The sequence below is a fragment of the Filicampus tigris genome, chromosome 17 (genome assembly GCF_054856515.1).
Source record: "Filicampus tigris isolate MCC_2025a chromosome 17, RoL_Ftig_1.0, whole genome shotgun sequence".
Classification (NCBI taxonomy): domain Eukaryota; kingdom Metazoa; phylum Chordata; class Actinopteri; order Syngnathiformes; family Syngnathidae; genus Filicampus; species Filicampus tigris.
In genome coordinates, this window is record NC_141233.1 from 5331198 (window position 1) to 5347623 (window position 16426).

General features: G+C 40.3%; 1 protein-coding gene across 4 annotated transcripts; it reads right to left on the reverse strand.

Moving 5' to 3' along the window:
• Positions 1 to 8011: 8011 nt before the first annotated feature.
• On the reverse strand, positions 8012 to 15032 carry spns3 (SPNS lysolipid transporter 3, sphingosine-1-phosphate (putative)). Of its 4 annotated transcripts, none has more exons than XM_086013306.1 (13): positions 14956 to 15032; positions 14159 to 14410; positions 14011 to 14076; positions 12325 to 12461; positions 11977 to 12128; positions 11811 to 11877; positions 11582 to 11724; positions 11319 to 11471; positions 11025 to 11214; positions 9849 to 9914; positions 9677 to 9775; positions 9398 to 9569; positions 8012 to 8367 (listed from the first exon to the last, which is right to left on the reverse strand). In XM_086013306.1, exons 2-13 carry the CDS (start codon positions 14382 to 14384, stop codon positions 8297 to 8299), a joined length of 1542 nt encoding a protein of 513 aa, XP_085869432.1. In that variant the 5' UTR covers positions 14385 to 14410; positions 14956 to 15032; the 3' UTR covers positions 8012 to 8296. The 4 variants fall into 4 exon arrangements, with proteins under 4 accessions (XP_085869432.1, XP_085869433.1, XP_085869434.1 ...); XM_086013307.1 differs by having other exon boundaries at positions 14159 to 14405; positions 14956 to 15022; XM_086013308.1 differs by lacking the exon at positions 9849 to 9914.
• Between the last annotated feature and the right edge of the window lie 1394 nt (positions 15033 to 16426).

Here is a 16426-nt window from a genome sequence, read left to right on the forward strand (position 1 = left end):
TCACACCTAAAGATACTCTCACCGATTACATCATAAGGGGACATGAGGACGATGAGTGTGCCTCTGAATGATTTTAGAAGGCCCAATGTGGGCCAGTGTGCCCTCTCAGACTGAATGCAGCTATTTAGTGTGAACATGCCCAAGAAGCTGTTTGTGATACTGCCAGATTATAAATTATTAACAGTAACTACAGTCTGGCATTTTTTAGCAATTTCAATGAACAATTTTCACAGAAAAAGTAAGATCATATATTTTTCACTGAGTCTTAAATTTCTTACTACAGAGTGGCATGCGAAATATCAACTTTCAGTCAGAGGTGATGCAGTACTACAACCAATATACTGTACTACAAATACTTTACCTCTCTGCTAATGCTTTGCCTATATAGCGTTTGTGTTTGAGCACATATTTTGCATACATACCCATTGAAGTGACGAGTCAGTTTATATGTACGCGGAAACAGAATCAAATAAACCGTTGATCAATCAGCCAATCAATGGAAACTGTTGCTGACCTTATTACTGGATGTTACATGTAAGGGTTCATAAATATTTGTATGAAGTGTGGTGAACCCTCTTTGTCAGTCAGCTTGCACTGTTCTCAGTCGATTGTTTCTGTCTACATGTAGCCATTGAGTATTTTGTGAGTCAATGTTTGAAAATGTGAAAGAAATAAAAAGAAGGGAACTGAATCTTGGCATCATTACGCCATAAAGGCTGAGTGTATGGGTGTTCGCCTGGCTCTGCCCTGCAGGCTTTTGGCATTGTGAGGGCCTCAGAGTTGGGGTCTGAATGATCCCCCCCCCGAACTAACTCAAAAGCAATCATGCACTCACTCCCTAATATAATCATTGAAATTTAGTTTGGTGTTGATTCTGAATTGTATAAATGAACAATGCAGCCTGGTAGTACTTTTAGACAAATATTAGGTAATAATGACATTTTGAATGGTTAACTCAGCAGAAAGACGAAGAGAAAATTCAGGGGATATGAAGAGGCCCAAAGCAGACAGTGGTCTCATGTGGATAGCTTAGGAGGGAGCCCCTCAAGCACAGTCGTTCCAGTCTCTCCCTCTGCACCCCCTTTTTTCTTTCTTTGAGATGTGTTTGATATGCTGCACATGTCTGCGGGATCTTGTGTGTTTTTCTTTTAAACAGAATAGCTTGGTGGACCTGGACCTACCTCTGGCAGTTTTTCTGCTATGTGGCTCAGAGCCACTAAGTCACCACTCACTGTCTGAAGCAAGCCTTCCTTCCTGCCTCTGCTCAGGGCCGAGCCTCCAGTGCAGGATGGGAGATAACTCCACTAATCGCCGGGCCCAGCGGCTGCATGGCGATAAGGCCGAGTCTTGCTGCATTCAAAATTAAAAATGCAAGTGAAGGTTCCAAAAACACACTGATACTTGTCTTTCAACTGAATGCTGCTGCACCTTCCTTTTTTGGTACAGAACAATGTGGTGATATGTCATCCCAATTTATATTTTTATATTTTCCTTCGGGAGAGCAACAAAAAATAATGATTAATGAGAGGATTAATTTCAGGCACTTAGCAAATGGAGAATGTTTTCTGTGAAAAGCAACAATGTAATTAGTAACCCATGCACATAATTTAATTTTACTTAAAGGTTTTTTTTTAATCATTTTGTGTTGCATTTAACAGTAAAGAAAATCCCAAAACATGTTAATCTTAGAACATTCAAAACTCAATAGTACATAATCAACAATGGGGGAAAAAATGAGCAAAGTTAAAACTAATCAAGCTTTAAAAAAATATGTTAAAACAATACAATATGCCTCATATCTAGCAAAATATAGCATTTTCTTAAATATCACCTTTTTGTCATTTCAGGCAATTTAATGCTTTAAAAGTACTTGAAATCCTGTATAAACAGGTGTATTAGTCTACCAAACAATAGTTTTTGTCCAAATCCAGTAGTAATAGCGCAAGTGTATTGTTCATTTGCTGCTCTAATGACTCATGTTTAATGTACACATTTCCCCTTCCTGCATTCATGGAACAATCTTCAGACTAAACGTCCTTATTTTCCCCGGGAACACAATGTACTGTACACTGAAGATCCATTAGAAGTGAATGTACAGACTCACAAATATTGTGTTCACACTGATTCCACGGTCACATCTTTGAGACGTCAAACTCAAGATGATTCACCGCATTACAGAGCTGGTGATGTCCTTCAGGCAGTGAGTAGAGCAGGTTTTCGGAATGGTCAGGCTGGACTGGTTTTGTACAGGCTGTTGATCTATAATTATAATACCTACTGTTAATAAAATCAGTGTTTGAGTTATTTTTTATTTTTATTTTGCTTCAATGCCTTGATTTCATTCAACCTTAAACCGAATGCAGCAAAGGAGCCCCCAAACATAACTGACAAACTTAATGACAACAAAAACATTATAATGAAGGGACAATGGTCTAGAAGATTTCCACATTTAGTGATTATTTGATTACGAGATGTGTATCAGTATTTTTGTTCCTGTGGTGCATAGCTTTGTCTCCCAGGTGCTGAGCAATGCAAAGTACAAAATACATTTAACACCGCACTCTGATGTTTAGACTTTGAGAGCAGCTGATTTGGAGTCGCATTAGACCACCCGACTTTTGTTCTCATCTCGCGCATTTGTTTTTAGAGACGGAGCCGTCTGGGCTTCGATCAGCCTTGAGGTGTGGGCTGCGGCATTTTGACCTTTTCTCATCCATTGCCCTCTCGACCCCTGCGTTGTCGGTGCCTGGCTGGAGCTCACGGGAGCAACTGCAGCCCTTCTGCCTTGTAGCTCACTGAAGTGAAGCACTGGAGTTGCTGGGGGCAGAGCAGCTGAGGATTTCATTCGTACTGATGTCTCCTGGTCTCGGGGTGGTTTTCTACAGTAAAGCAGGAGCAACTAAATGTAGTGTTCATGGGCAGGGACACCATAGTTTATTGGTCATTTGAATTATTCATTCAACAGCTCTATCTGTGCTCGTCTCCTTGGTCCTGGGTCATTAGTCTCAGTGGATACGTCTGCTATGATATCACTAATGACATCTCCTTGAGCTAAATAATTCCCCTTTACTTGAATTCTGATGGAAAACAATGTGCATTTAGCTCACACAAATTGAGCAGCTACACAAAAGAATTGAATATGCAGCGGGGCCAGATCTGTGTGGTTGCGCAGCTCTTATTTATAGTCTTCATGGGTCTTGGTAATTGCCACATTGCCTTTGATTCTTTCTGTGAATCAGCTCTCTCCAGCCCAGTGGCGAGCAAGCCTCTGGAAGAAATATGCTAAATACATAGGAGCAGACGGCATGCGCTATTGTAGAGCAAACCACAGAGTTGGCAGTCATTTGCGGTCCACACTGTGACTGCAAGTCATTTGTGTGACACTTGGATGATCTCAAGGTATTTGATAAACATCGGTAAGCACCAGAAATGTGTAAAAGCTGAGTTTTGCAATCCCAGAAAAAGGGGGGAAAATTAAGTGAGACATATTTTTATCCTTTATCACTCTATTTTCTCTCTATTTGTCCCCTCTCGAAGATTATTCTCTCTGACTGCCTTTCCAATCAAATATCCTTTCCTATACAAATATCCACAGAGGGAGTATATCAAATCCCAAGCAGCTGACCAGGACAGCGGAAGAAAAAAAAAAGAAATATGTATCTATATATTACGAGGGCCACCCAAAAAAACTTTCTGCAAGACTAATGCTGTTATGAGAATAAGGTCTCATTTTTTCAAGGGGTTGAAAAGTGTTCTACTACAACATAAAAGTTAGAATATTAATGGGAAAAAGCAAACAATGATCATATATCATATCATTCAAATTAGAGATGTAGAGTGCCCCTAAGGTGACATGGGAGTCAGAGTTGCCGAGGCCACGTGGCAGAGAGTCCCAGAGATGGGGAGCAGAGTGGCTGAAAGCTCTGCTCCCCATTGTACTGAGATGAGCAAAGGGGCAGTCAAGTAGATGGAGGGTGCGGGCTGGAGTGGCGATGGTCAGACAAATATGGAGATGCGATTTTGTGACTGGCCTTGAAGGTGTAGAGCAGGAATTTAAAGTGGATCATCTGTTTGACCTGGTGCCAGTGAAGATCCTGGTGGATGGGGGCAATGTGATTGGAAAAAGGTGTGTGGGTAATGAGGCATGCAACAGAGCTCTGGACCAGTTGGAGCTTATGTTGGGTCTTGTGAGGGAGGCCAAAGAGGAGAGTGTTACAATAGTCAATAGAGGAGGGAACAAGACTGTTGAATAAAAATAGATGTGAACCAGGAGTTAATGTCTGATTTGCAGAAGGTACTGGAAGAGGGTGGAAGTGAGACATTGGGTTTACAGGAGAAGTAGAGCTGGGTGTCACCCACAAAGCAATGGAAGAGAATATCACATTTACAGAAAATAGTGACAAGGGGGAGGAGGTCGATGATGAAAAGCAGGGGCCCTAGGACAGAGCCCTGCGGCACACCTGAAGTCACTGGGAAGGGGACAGATGAGAAGGACTTTAGCTGAATGAACTGAGTGTGGTCTTTGAGGTAGGAATGAACCAGTCTAAGGTGGTGTGAATGATTCCAATGGAGGAAAGTTTATTGATTGATATTTTTCATGAGAGCGGTTTCAGTGTGGATGAGACGAGAACCGGAATGGAACGGCTCATAGAGGCTATTATGTGATACGATGCGTTGGAGAGGTGTTGAGTGGCAGCAATTTTCCAAAGAGTTAAACGACAATGTTTGATTTAAAATTGTCCACATTTCAGACTCTCACCAGTCCAGTCTATATTTCTGTAGTCCTCCATGAAAACAGAAGCAGAAAAAATATCTGCTTTTACTTAAGAAAACACTGATCAATATTTTTACTGATTGAAATTGAAATGTTTTTCATCCGATTCATTGATCAATCTCCGAAATAATCGCCAGACAGTCCTAATTCAGAGTAACTCTTTTGAGAGAGCACTGTAAAACCAACTGTAGTGTCATAGACGGCTATCTGATGTAATGGTCCAAATACTGTAAGAGGCCACATTTGTGGGTGGAGAAGGACTCTTCCTAAATGATCTCATGTCACTGCAGCAGTGTCCTGGTGATAAGCAAAGAATGCAACTTCATATCTACAAATGTTTGCCTTCTAGTCATCCGCTCCGTTTAAAGAAAGGCAAGGGAAAATATTGAAATGGAACAGATGGATGAACGTGCTACTTAATGGGACTGCATTCCAAGCTGTTTTCATGTTAAAATGCTCCCCGTCCGTCCTTGAATAAACACTGACCATATCCGTTCTCCCTCATTGATCGACCCGGACAATTTATTAGCCATTGTGACAGTTTCCTGTGCTGCCATGGTCGACAGGGGAAACTGAAAGGTATGCAGATAAAATGCTCTGAAACATGGTGCACAATGCCCATTGTCTTTTAATTGCAGGTCAGACTGTTACCTCTTCAATGTTTTCCACATACCTTTTAGAGTGCGTGTGTGTTTGCTTGTTTTTGCGCATACGTGTCTGTCTGCTTGGTCTGGTCTGGTTTCCTCACCATATTAGTCAGTAAATACATGACGTCTCAAAAATTACTAGTTCAAGGTCAAAACTGTTAGGAAAAGGAAAAAAAACAGGATATTCCGTGACTGAGCTGGCACCTACAAATTGTAGCCAGAATAAAACGTCCTGCTTATTGAAATTTCATTGTACACTCACTGGCCACGTCAATAGGTACACCTTAGAGTCAGTTTCATACACTGACACTACCATATGTTAATTATGGATTTTCAACTTCATAATCATGTATATAAAATGAAATCAAATCAGAAGCAGGTACTCAGTATAATACTGTGTAATCAACAACACAGCCGTAACCATAAAGAATTATGACGATCCATATCGTCGTTTTCTATACTGCTTGTCTTCTTCAGTTTGGCTGGTGAGCTGGAGCCAGCTGACTTTAGGTGGGAACATTAAAAGAAAATTACCTCATTCCGCTTGCCACAGGAGTTAATCAAAGATTCAAGACTTCAGCTCTCTTTCTTCTCTCTGGAGTCTCAATTTGGTTTGTCTTGAGATTCTGGATTTGTGTGTGTCCATTGTGTCCTGAAGCTCTTCTTTTCAAAGTCTTACAGAGAATTACTTCTTCCCAGGACCTTTCATCATAATTCCATGTGACATCAGTGCATATCAAAGGGAGTGTCTTAAAATACACCTGTTTTTGTAAAATGTATCATATCACAGCTGATTATCATTCCCATATGGAATTAAAGTAGGTTTGTGTCATTTCCTCCTCTATATTCAGCAATTTTGACCATCAAACAGGCTGCTAGTGTCATTTTAACAGTAACACATATAGATCTGTACATCTGTGGCACGACTTGAGGCACATGTATGATGTATGACTGTTTTTGTTGTTTATGGTTCAAACTTTGAGATTGGGACAATGGATGGATGGATGGATGGATGGATGGATGGATGGATGGATGGATGGACAGACGGTTGGGTAAACGGGTTGCTGGTTTGGAGAGATACTTATCAGCGCACCTGAGATTCCCTTGAGCACATTTCCACACTATTATCCCTCCATTTTCTACAGCGCCGATACTCAATATGGTTACCGGTCAGCTGGAGCTTATCCCAGCTGGCTTTGGGCGAAAAGTGTAAGTGGTACACCCTGGACTGGCACAAAGGGGACATACAGATACAATGTAGACAAACGACCATTCACACTAAGTAGGCCTACAATTTAGAGATTTCAATTAGCCTAACAAACCCATTTTGGAATGTAGGTGGAAACCATGGTACATGGAGAAAACACATGCAAGCACCTTTTTCACACCTGATCAATACAAATTATTAAGGTTAAAATAATGGCTAATAATGTTGACAGATTTTTCTGACCTACTGGGGTGAAAAAAATAATCACAATGTCAGGTTAACTGACTATGACATCTTATGATTATTCTTGAAACACATCTGTTTATTACAGAGAAATAATTGTATTTAATGGAGCGGCTCAAAACACACATGAGCCATTGTGCATATACTAGCCGAAGAGCATGGACAAGATCAGCTCAATTCTGGCAAAACCCAGTGGCGCATTGCATTTTTAACAATAAGGTAGCAGTACCATCTAGTGGACACTACAATCACGGACTGGACACTCATAATGAGTCGGATAGTGACATTTATGTGGACTTGTCAGATTTTTGACTCCACCGTTTGATGCATCTACATAATTGTCAACCCTGAGGGATATTTTGTCCTCATTCGGGGGTCACTGCTGCTGCTGTTCTTTTTTTTTTTAAAGTCAGCATTTTCTGTTTAGAATTGGATTTACCAAGGGAAAGGATTTTCAAGATATGATGAGTGTCAGCAGAACTTTAAGCGTCTCATTTAGATAGGAAAGGCAAGAAGTGATGATCGTGTAGAAATGAATGGGCTTTTATGAGATTGTAGTGTCATCTTATTTCAAGAGGTAGTATGATTACCTGTGGAGAGTAATTAGGTTTAATTGACTTGGATGGAAAGTCATAGGCAGATTTTCACATGAGGTGCAGATTAGGACTGTAATGTGGTTTGTGACGCAATTATCCTGATATTAGCTTTTAATATTCATCCATCCATCCATTATCTGTACCGCTTCTCCTCACAAGGGTCGCGGGGCGTGCTGGAGCCTATCCCAGCTGTCTTTGGGCAGTAGGCGGGGGACACCCTGAACTGGTTGCCAGCCAATCGCAGGGCACACAGAGACAAACATCCGCACTCACAATCACACCTAGGGGCAATTTAGAGTATCCAATCAACTTACCATGCATGTTTTTGGAATGTGGGAGGAAACCGGAGTGCCCGGAGAAAACCCACGCAGGCACGGGGAGAACATGCAAACTCCACACAGGGAGGCCGGAGCCGGGATCGAACCCACGACCTCTGAACTGTGAGGCGGACGTGCTAACCAGTCGACCACCGTGCCGCCCTTTTAATATTCATTTTGTTTTAATTAATTAATCTGCTTTAGGACAAAATGAAAGACTAAAAAGGTACACAAACGTTTTTATTCAATTTATTGAAAATGCAAAATATTCCAACACATATTCTGTATCAATTATATCCAGTCTTACTGTTGCGCATCGTGGCACAGAATGGAAGTCAACATGGTGAAATGCTATGATGATGTAAGTAGGTAAAGCACACATATCATGTTTCTGCAGCTCTTTATAACAAAAAAAGAGCCTTTTCTTGTCAATTCCTTAAATCCATCATCAACCTAGTAGCATTTCATTCAATTAACAAGAGCATTGATTGCATAGCTGCTTTTGCCCAAGGTTATATAGGCCTACTCTGTGCATTGTTCATCTCCACATTGGGCTCCGGTGTAGGACCTTCCAGGAAAGTACCTAGTGATAATACACAAGAAAGAAAAAAACACACAGCGTGGTCAATAGAATTACATCTGATGTGAACGAAGCAGCCTAGTTGGGATATCTCCCTCGCACACAACAAACAATTGAATTGATGGGAATGTTGTCAATGCAGGTCCAATCTAGATTGACAATGATCCATTTATCTGCTTGAATCCATTTCTGGCTAGGAGATGTCATAGAAGTGGACTGTCAATTGTTGGGTCCATGTAGGAATTTTAGTTGCATTGAGGGGTGCTGTCATGTCAACAATATAGATCCAGAGTATTTGGACAATGATTTATGATTTTATTTGAAGCGGTTGTAGCCAAAATTCAACCAAACCTTTGGTCACTGGGCAAACCACTCTATAAACTGAGTCACAGCCTGTTGCGGGGGCCCTGGCAGGAGCTGGTGACCATCTATGGCCTAGCTGGTGTCACCCGCTACCAGCAGGGCAACAACAGCATAATGGTCTTGCTCGGTGGTTTTGGATCAGTTGGTAGAGCATGTTCGGCTGTTTGAATCTTGGCTATTTTGTTTTGCTTTTGCTGCTGGGTGAAACCAGCAAGATCTGCATAAAAAAAAACCAAAATATTACTGTTCTATGCTGTTTATTTATTTTTTATTAATTTTTTTAGCATGGTCATGATGAACGCTTTCGAAAATGGATAGGCAGAAGCTTCACTAGTAGTTATAGCAGCATGCAAATGTCAACTGGTGCACCGTTTTATTTTGCAAATAACATGCAGTTGTTCCACTAATGCAGCGTAATTGTTTTAATGTCATACAGTAGTGGGGAAAAAAAACACAAGTAAGACGATCACTCTACTAGTGGGTTGAATTGCCTTATTGGTGAGGACAAAGAGCACATTAGTACATGGACGATGATTTTGAATCACACTAGAAATTGTAGCACTGGGAGTAGGAGTAGTAGCAGACGCTGAAGTGGTAGTCACGGTAGTTGTCGTAGTAGTAGTAGTAGTAGTAGTAGTAGAAATAGTAGTAATTGCAGTAGATACAGTACCTTCAACCAGATGCTGAGCTGCCATTCTGTCATCACTGATGTAAAGAGCAGTCATGAGGAAGAAAATCCCTCCGATGATACCAACAAAAGGGCAAATCAAGAAGCTGTACTGAAGACTGAGGAAGCTCCAGTCAGCGGATGGAGGCTTGGATTTCTGTATTGCGTCGGAAATCTATGGGAAGACAGCCGTTTGCGGTGGGGGTTACTGAAGCTGGCATACGCAGCGCTGATGAAATTCAATTGCAAAAGAAACAAAATTCTCTACTTCTTACTACTCACTATTCCTATGAGGTAAGGACTCCCAGCATCCCCTAGAAGGTGGCAGACTGTGATCTGGAGAGCCTCCGCCGTGGCCCTTCTGGTGGGTACAACAATATACTACGGCACAGAGAAAACACAACATGACTTGGAGTATTATTTCATTGTGTCTTGTTTGGACTGTCACACTTACAAGGAGCATATCAGCCAGAAGGGACCAGTTGAGTGATAACAAGACCTCAGCTATGAAAACGAAGACCTACAATGAGATAGTGATGACAGGAATGGGATATAATATAAAGTGTACACATACACATACAGTGTTAAAAATGGCGGTGAAATTTCCAATGAAATGCTTTAAAATAATGACAGATCAAAACTGTACATAGAGAAAAACTGAAACTGTTACACTTACAGCACTATTTTTTAAATTACTGAAGCATTCACAAATGCAAGTTTAATCGTACAAAAAAAATCATATTTCTCTGTAGAAATTACAGATAACTGTGTAATACACATCATAACACTGTACAGTAATATAAAAATGAATGCAAAAATTACTATGGTAAAATAACTGTTCATCATACGGCCACAATCAGAAACTACTGTATTGAAATTTCCAAAAGCAATGCATTCATTTATCATTTCTGTTCACAAATTACTTAGCAATTGCTAGTTAGACTAAGTTGATCTGTTCTGTCTATGCATGTGAAGAATTAAGAGATTGTTGTATAGTTTCCCAGTCATCGTGCTTCGTGAATTCAACAATCCCTCTGGAATGACCTCCCATTGGTTGTTAGGCAAGCCCCCTCTCTGTCCATTTTTAAAACCCGGTTGAAGACACATTTCTTTTCTCTGGCTTTTGATCAGACCTGAAATTTGCGGCTCTTTTCCGGTGTCAATTGTACCGTATATAGTGTTTTATGTTAATTTGTTGCCTTTATTTATTTATATTTTTATTTATGTTTTATATTATTTACATCTATATTTATGAATATGTCTGTCACAGCATTTTATTGTTTGTTTTATTTATTGTATTGTTTGTAAAGTGCTTTGTTCCAGCTCTAGCTGTTATGAAATGCGCTATATAAATAAAATTGTATTGTATTGTATTGTATTGTATTGTTAATCAGAATCTGGTTTTGTTACAGATGTAAGGTTTTTCTCCAGATTATGCAAAATGGTGTCAGCCGTTAGAGACAATCGATCACTCCGATTGGCTCTTAGCTCACAAATCAGTAAACTAGACAAGAAAACAAGTCACTCATCCATCCAATAGCTCTTGGTTTGTAAGGTTTTCCCGGTACTGTACATTCCAAGACTCTTATCCATACCAGCGGAAATGAGTATAAACAGAATTTAGGCTTACATAAGTGGCTGGGATGCTTGCTGTAGCCACAAAGATGCTGATAAAGAGGCATGGGACGGATCCTAGCATGCCTCCAGCACAGATGAGTGGATCTGCATTGGGCACTTTGTCCCGCAACCATCTAGCCAAACCAGTGCCAATACACACTCCGAGAATGCCAGAGACCACTGTGATGGCGCCAAAGATAAAACTGTACTGGGAGCAGAGGAAGACAGCAATGTTAAAAAAAAAAAAAAAAAAACTGCAGGTATTAGGAAATGAACGCTAACATGCAGAGGGTATTGCACACTGCACCTGTCGATGGAGTTGCAGGTCCCTTTCGTGCATGGCGGTCGAAGGCCCTGAGACACCTGGGCTCTGAACAGAAAGGTTGGCATCCAGAAAGCCACGGCTCCAGTCAGGAAGGCCATTGCTGTCACTCCCAGAGTTGACCATATGTAACTTTTACTTGGGAGAAAGTGCAAAAATACGAGATAAAAGGTCTTCCGAATTTTTCTTCTGGATCAATGTCACAGTATTCTCAAATAATCCACCAGAGCAATTTATTTATGTCCTACTTTTTTAGAAGATACTTGATGTCCTCCAGATAAGAGCTCCTGTTGTTACCATCATGGTGTTTGGTTTCTGCAACACCCCTGGGTGGGTTTGGACATAAGAGCACCACTAAAATCAGCCCAACAAGACCGAAAATGGGAGTTATCTGTCAACATAGTCACATGCAAAACAAGCTGTCATTGTCGGTGCTCAATTCATATTTTCAGGTTAAGTTTTGACGAGTGTTCTCACCCTCAGAGACCAGTGCCAGTCACCAGTAAGGCTTGCTATTGATGACCCTGTTATATAGCCAAGGCCGCTATAAGGACACACGAAAGTCATTTTGTGGGAGATTACACTGACAGTGAAAAATGACAACTCAAATCCTATTACACATCATGGACACAAAATATCTGACCTCCCGACAGGGATAAAGATGTAGAAAGCAGCAATCATGACGGTCCGTTGTCCCCCAGTGAAAAGGTCCCCAATAATGGTGGGAGCGATAGTGGAGTAACTCGCCTCACCTATCCCGACCAGGCCTCGTAACAGCACCAGAAGCCAAAAGTACTTGACAGTGAAGGCAACATATAGAAAAGCACATGATTAGCATTTAGTCCTGTATGCTGTTACATAACAATGTGTATCCTTTCGTTTCCAGGACTTCCCTTTAAAAAAAAAATAAACACATGAAGTCAACAATGAAGTGTCGCTGGAGGGGTAAAGTCTCTTGAAGTGTATGTGAGCACGTCTATTTTGCACATACCGACTTAGTAACAAAAGAGCTGCCAGTTGCAGTCACCAGCCACACAGCCAAGCCCACAGCCATGATGTGTACTCGGTTGTAGCGGTCGCCAAGGTAACCGAAGAGAGGGGCCGTCAGAAGGAAGCTGCAGATAAAAACTGTGAGTGTTTTAGTATATCATGTGAACAATGGAGTCTTTATGTGAAGAAAACTACTTTAAGACTTTAACACCAAAATCAGGGCAGAAAATTGTTATACAATCATACTATGAGAATTTTTGCCATAGCCATTCAAACAGCAGAATAGCAGCTTTGTGTTCAACTTAACAGGAGTAAATTGAGATGCAACAATTTTGATTTTGCTGTTTATACTTTTTGTGACATTTTTTGGGGGTCGCGTGCCTAAAACCAAGCAAGCATGGGGAGAACATGCAACCTCCACACAGGAAGGCCTGAGCCGAGATTGTAACCCAAAACCTTTTGACTGTGAAGCAGACATGCTGCCTCATTATCAGTACATTTATTTTCATAATACATACATGAGTATGTTTTTTTCTTTTTGTCCATTCATCACCTTTTTATTATTAGCATACTTGAATAGGGTTCTCACCTTATATATAGTGAGGCATGTGCCAATCAATTTTATATCAGCCAGCTACTGTTTGATCGTTATCTGATCCCTGAGCAACTGTGATGTCATTTTCAGTCAACAGCAAGTGGCAAAATGGCCGTCCCTTGAGATGGATTAAAACGGGTGGATTTTCCTGCTTAATTCATATTCCACAAACACAATATTAATCAGAATGGTGTGCTTAGACTACTGGGGGCGCATATGACATTATTGTAAAGAAAATTTTAGGGTTGACTTCCTCTTTTGTTATCCCATAAAATGCCTTTCAGCAGTTATTATCTTATATTTATGTGGAGTTTTAATATCCTCCCTGTGCTTGTTTGGGTTTTCTCCAAGTACTCTGGGTGAAAAATGTATTTTAGGTTGGTTGAAGACTCTAAATTGTCCATAGATGAATGTGACTATCAATGGTTGTATGTATATGTACAATTGGTGTGATTGATTCTTGCTAGTCGGCTGAGATGGGCCCATCTGCGACCAAAGTAAGGACAAACGTGATAGAAAATGAAGGGATGGATACATTTGTCCAAAATATCACAATTTGCAAAATAAGTTCATGAAAAATAATCAAAATCACTCTTCACCTACTGGAGTGTAATCACCCCATCTACAGCACATTCCGGTCTTTGCACACAGCACTTTAGTGGCGATGCGACACTCTTGCACTTTTGACCTTCCTCACATCTCTACTGCCTTCATCTCACTTAGTTTCCACTGGTACGCAGTTTTGCCTATTTTAGAAGTTGCATTATGTATGTGACAAAAATGAATAAATAAATACTAAGTCTTGAATCTGTATGAGTGAGAAGATTCATTTCTGACAGTCTCATTCAAAATCAAGCATTATTGTCTTTGTAAAGATTTTTTTTTCCAAACCACTCTGATGCGATGTCGTTTTATGGTTTTAGTATCGTCAATGCTGTGAGACGGTCACTTTATAGCACAAATTGATGCAATCACAAACTGTATGTTCTGCAAATGAATTGCAGCACTTCCCTGTGAAGTAACGGAGGGTAGAGTGAGGGACTTACAAAACATACACTTGTTTCGGGACCTTCAAAGAGATCGTCATTTTACCTGTCTGCAGAAGTCCAGCTGTACTGTCATGTATATCAAAAAACGTCTGTACGTTGAGAAGTACACCTATACATAATAAAAAACAGTCATTTACAATTCCGCTCATTGACCACAGTGAATATTGTGAGGTTGTCCTGTGTGCAGAAACCTGCAATTATGTATCGCTCCATGTAGTTGAGTAAGTTGACATAGCAGAGCACAGCCACTCCGATGTGGGCTCGTCGACGTGAGATTGCAGGTCTCTCGTCCAATTTGGGTGTCAGTGAAGATAGACTGTTGACAAATGAGCCATAGTCCAGACCAGAGCTGGAGCCCAGACTCCGTCGAGGTAGTGGCTCATCTTGGTGGAGTGCGACTGATCCTTTCAGCTCCATGGTGAGCAGGTTTCACCTCACCTGGACTGGGGGAAATTTCCTAGTTTCAGAGGAATCCAACACCTCTCTCAACAAATATGCACAGCTTGTTTTAGTGGTGAAACTTAATAAACACGAATGACTGGTTTTGAAACAAACACAAAGATATTATAAACATTTATATGAACGTGGCTTCTCTTGATTCCCGTGGAAGTTGCTGACATTTGTGCAACTGTAGTTAGCTAATGTATTCATCACGGCTGCTTTTAAACCCAATGTCCTTGTGAAGTAGAAGTCTGTTACACAAGGGTGTTGAAACTAGGTTGACAGAAAAAAAGAGAAGAGCATTTCGGGGGAAAAAAAAGTCTGACATTTCACAACATAAACAAAAAGAAATCCTATCCTTCTATTCATGGCAAATTCTGCTCCCTAATTATTTAAAACGTTGGTCACAAGTCTAGCAGCGCTATTTTTTACACCCTCAAAGAAGTTACATTTACCTCTCAGAGAGTGAGAAGTAACTTCATTGCCAACATTCGACATCATTTGTTAAGCCTGGCTGAGAATTTCAAGCACCGGTAATCTGACATACTTGTTGACGATCTTGTTCATTCCATGGTGGCAGTAGACAGATGACAGTGGAGCTCCCTGTGTGTCTCTGAGGCATGAGGAAGCCAAATGAAGGCCATGCTCTTATATGTAGTTAGTAAGTGAGGGACAGCCCATTTTGGGGATGGCCAAATGCTTTTTTGCACTGTTCTTCACTGTCTTGCAATGCTGTAAACAATATATCTATCACGTTCATTTCCTCCCACTTCTTTCTTGAGAAACAATAGAAGAAAGGGATTGAAATTGTTAACCAAAACCTTATGTTGCTTTGTCTGGGGGTTTGTTCATCTGCAAAACTTTTGTCTCTGTTCCTCAGTTTCTCACATCCACAGAAGAACACAAGTACATTTCATATTCATTTACCGTGAAAAGTTTTAAGGCCATGCAGCTTTTTGCAGGTCAAAATGCTGCAGATCAATGTAAACAATCAATAATATGTCATGACTACGAGCTTTAAGCAAACACATCTCCTATAACATGTGGCTGTCAGGTGATGAATGTGTTATGTCTTCTAGATGTCAGTAAAACACCACACAATGTTTTGAAGTGAGGTAGTCTCACTATAAAAACATATATTCGTGGCATGAATCGTAAGCTAAACTGAGACAAAAACAGTGCCGCTCCGCTGTTGAACCGGCACGTTATTTCAAAATTTGTGTGTGTAATTGCTGGGGCCTACTGCTGAAGTTCTGAGCATTAATGTGCAATTTTTATGTCAGTGTGACATAACACCCAATCAAAAATTACTACGATGAAGAATACTAACATGATTTTTAAAATTAGAAGTCCAGAACAGATGCTTAAATGAGGCTTTAAAAAATGTGGACAGCGAAGTTTACTTTGTTGTATCAAGTTATCAAAATGGGAATTGTATATAATTGCCCGTAAGAATTCATTTGACTTAACTTTTGTTCTTAAGTAGCCACTTAAGTACAGGAGTTAAATCAGTACTGCTACATATAATGGTACCTTTTCTTTCTTTCTTTCTTTGGAGTAAACATTGAGACATAAACAACTATGTTTTTGTAGCATAAAAATGATTTTATTGTTGGCCTTCATTTTGACAGTGACCATTGATCCAAAAGCTGACCCATCAGCAAGGTCACGTGGTTATTCAGCTTTTCAAAATAAAAACCTTGACGATTGTATGACAAAAGAGGCGTATGCAATTTTTTGGCAGTGTCTTAGTTTTCACCACAGCTACAGAAGTTTGAGGATAAAGTGTACAATAAATAAGAAATTTCGGAATAATTTAATGTTAAAATAAAAAATATACATCAAGTAAAACTCAATTCAATCAAAAGGCTGCGAGTTGTTCTTGTGTATCAAAGAGAAATTGATAAAAATCCAGGAAAAACACATTTTGGTGGATTGTGGATTGTGTCCACGTCGGTTGTTGCCATCTAGTGTTTACTGTGAATATTGTGTTACCAAGTGTCCAAATATTCTTCTCA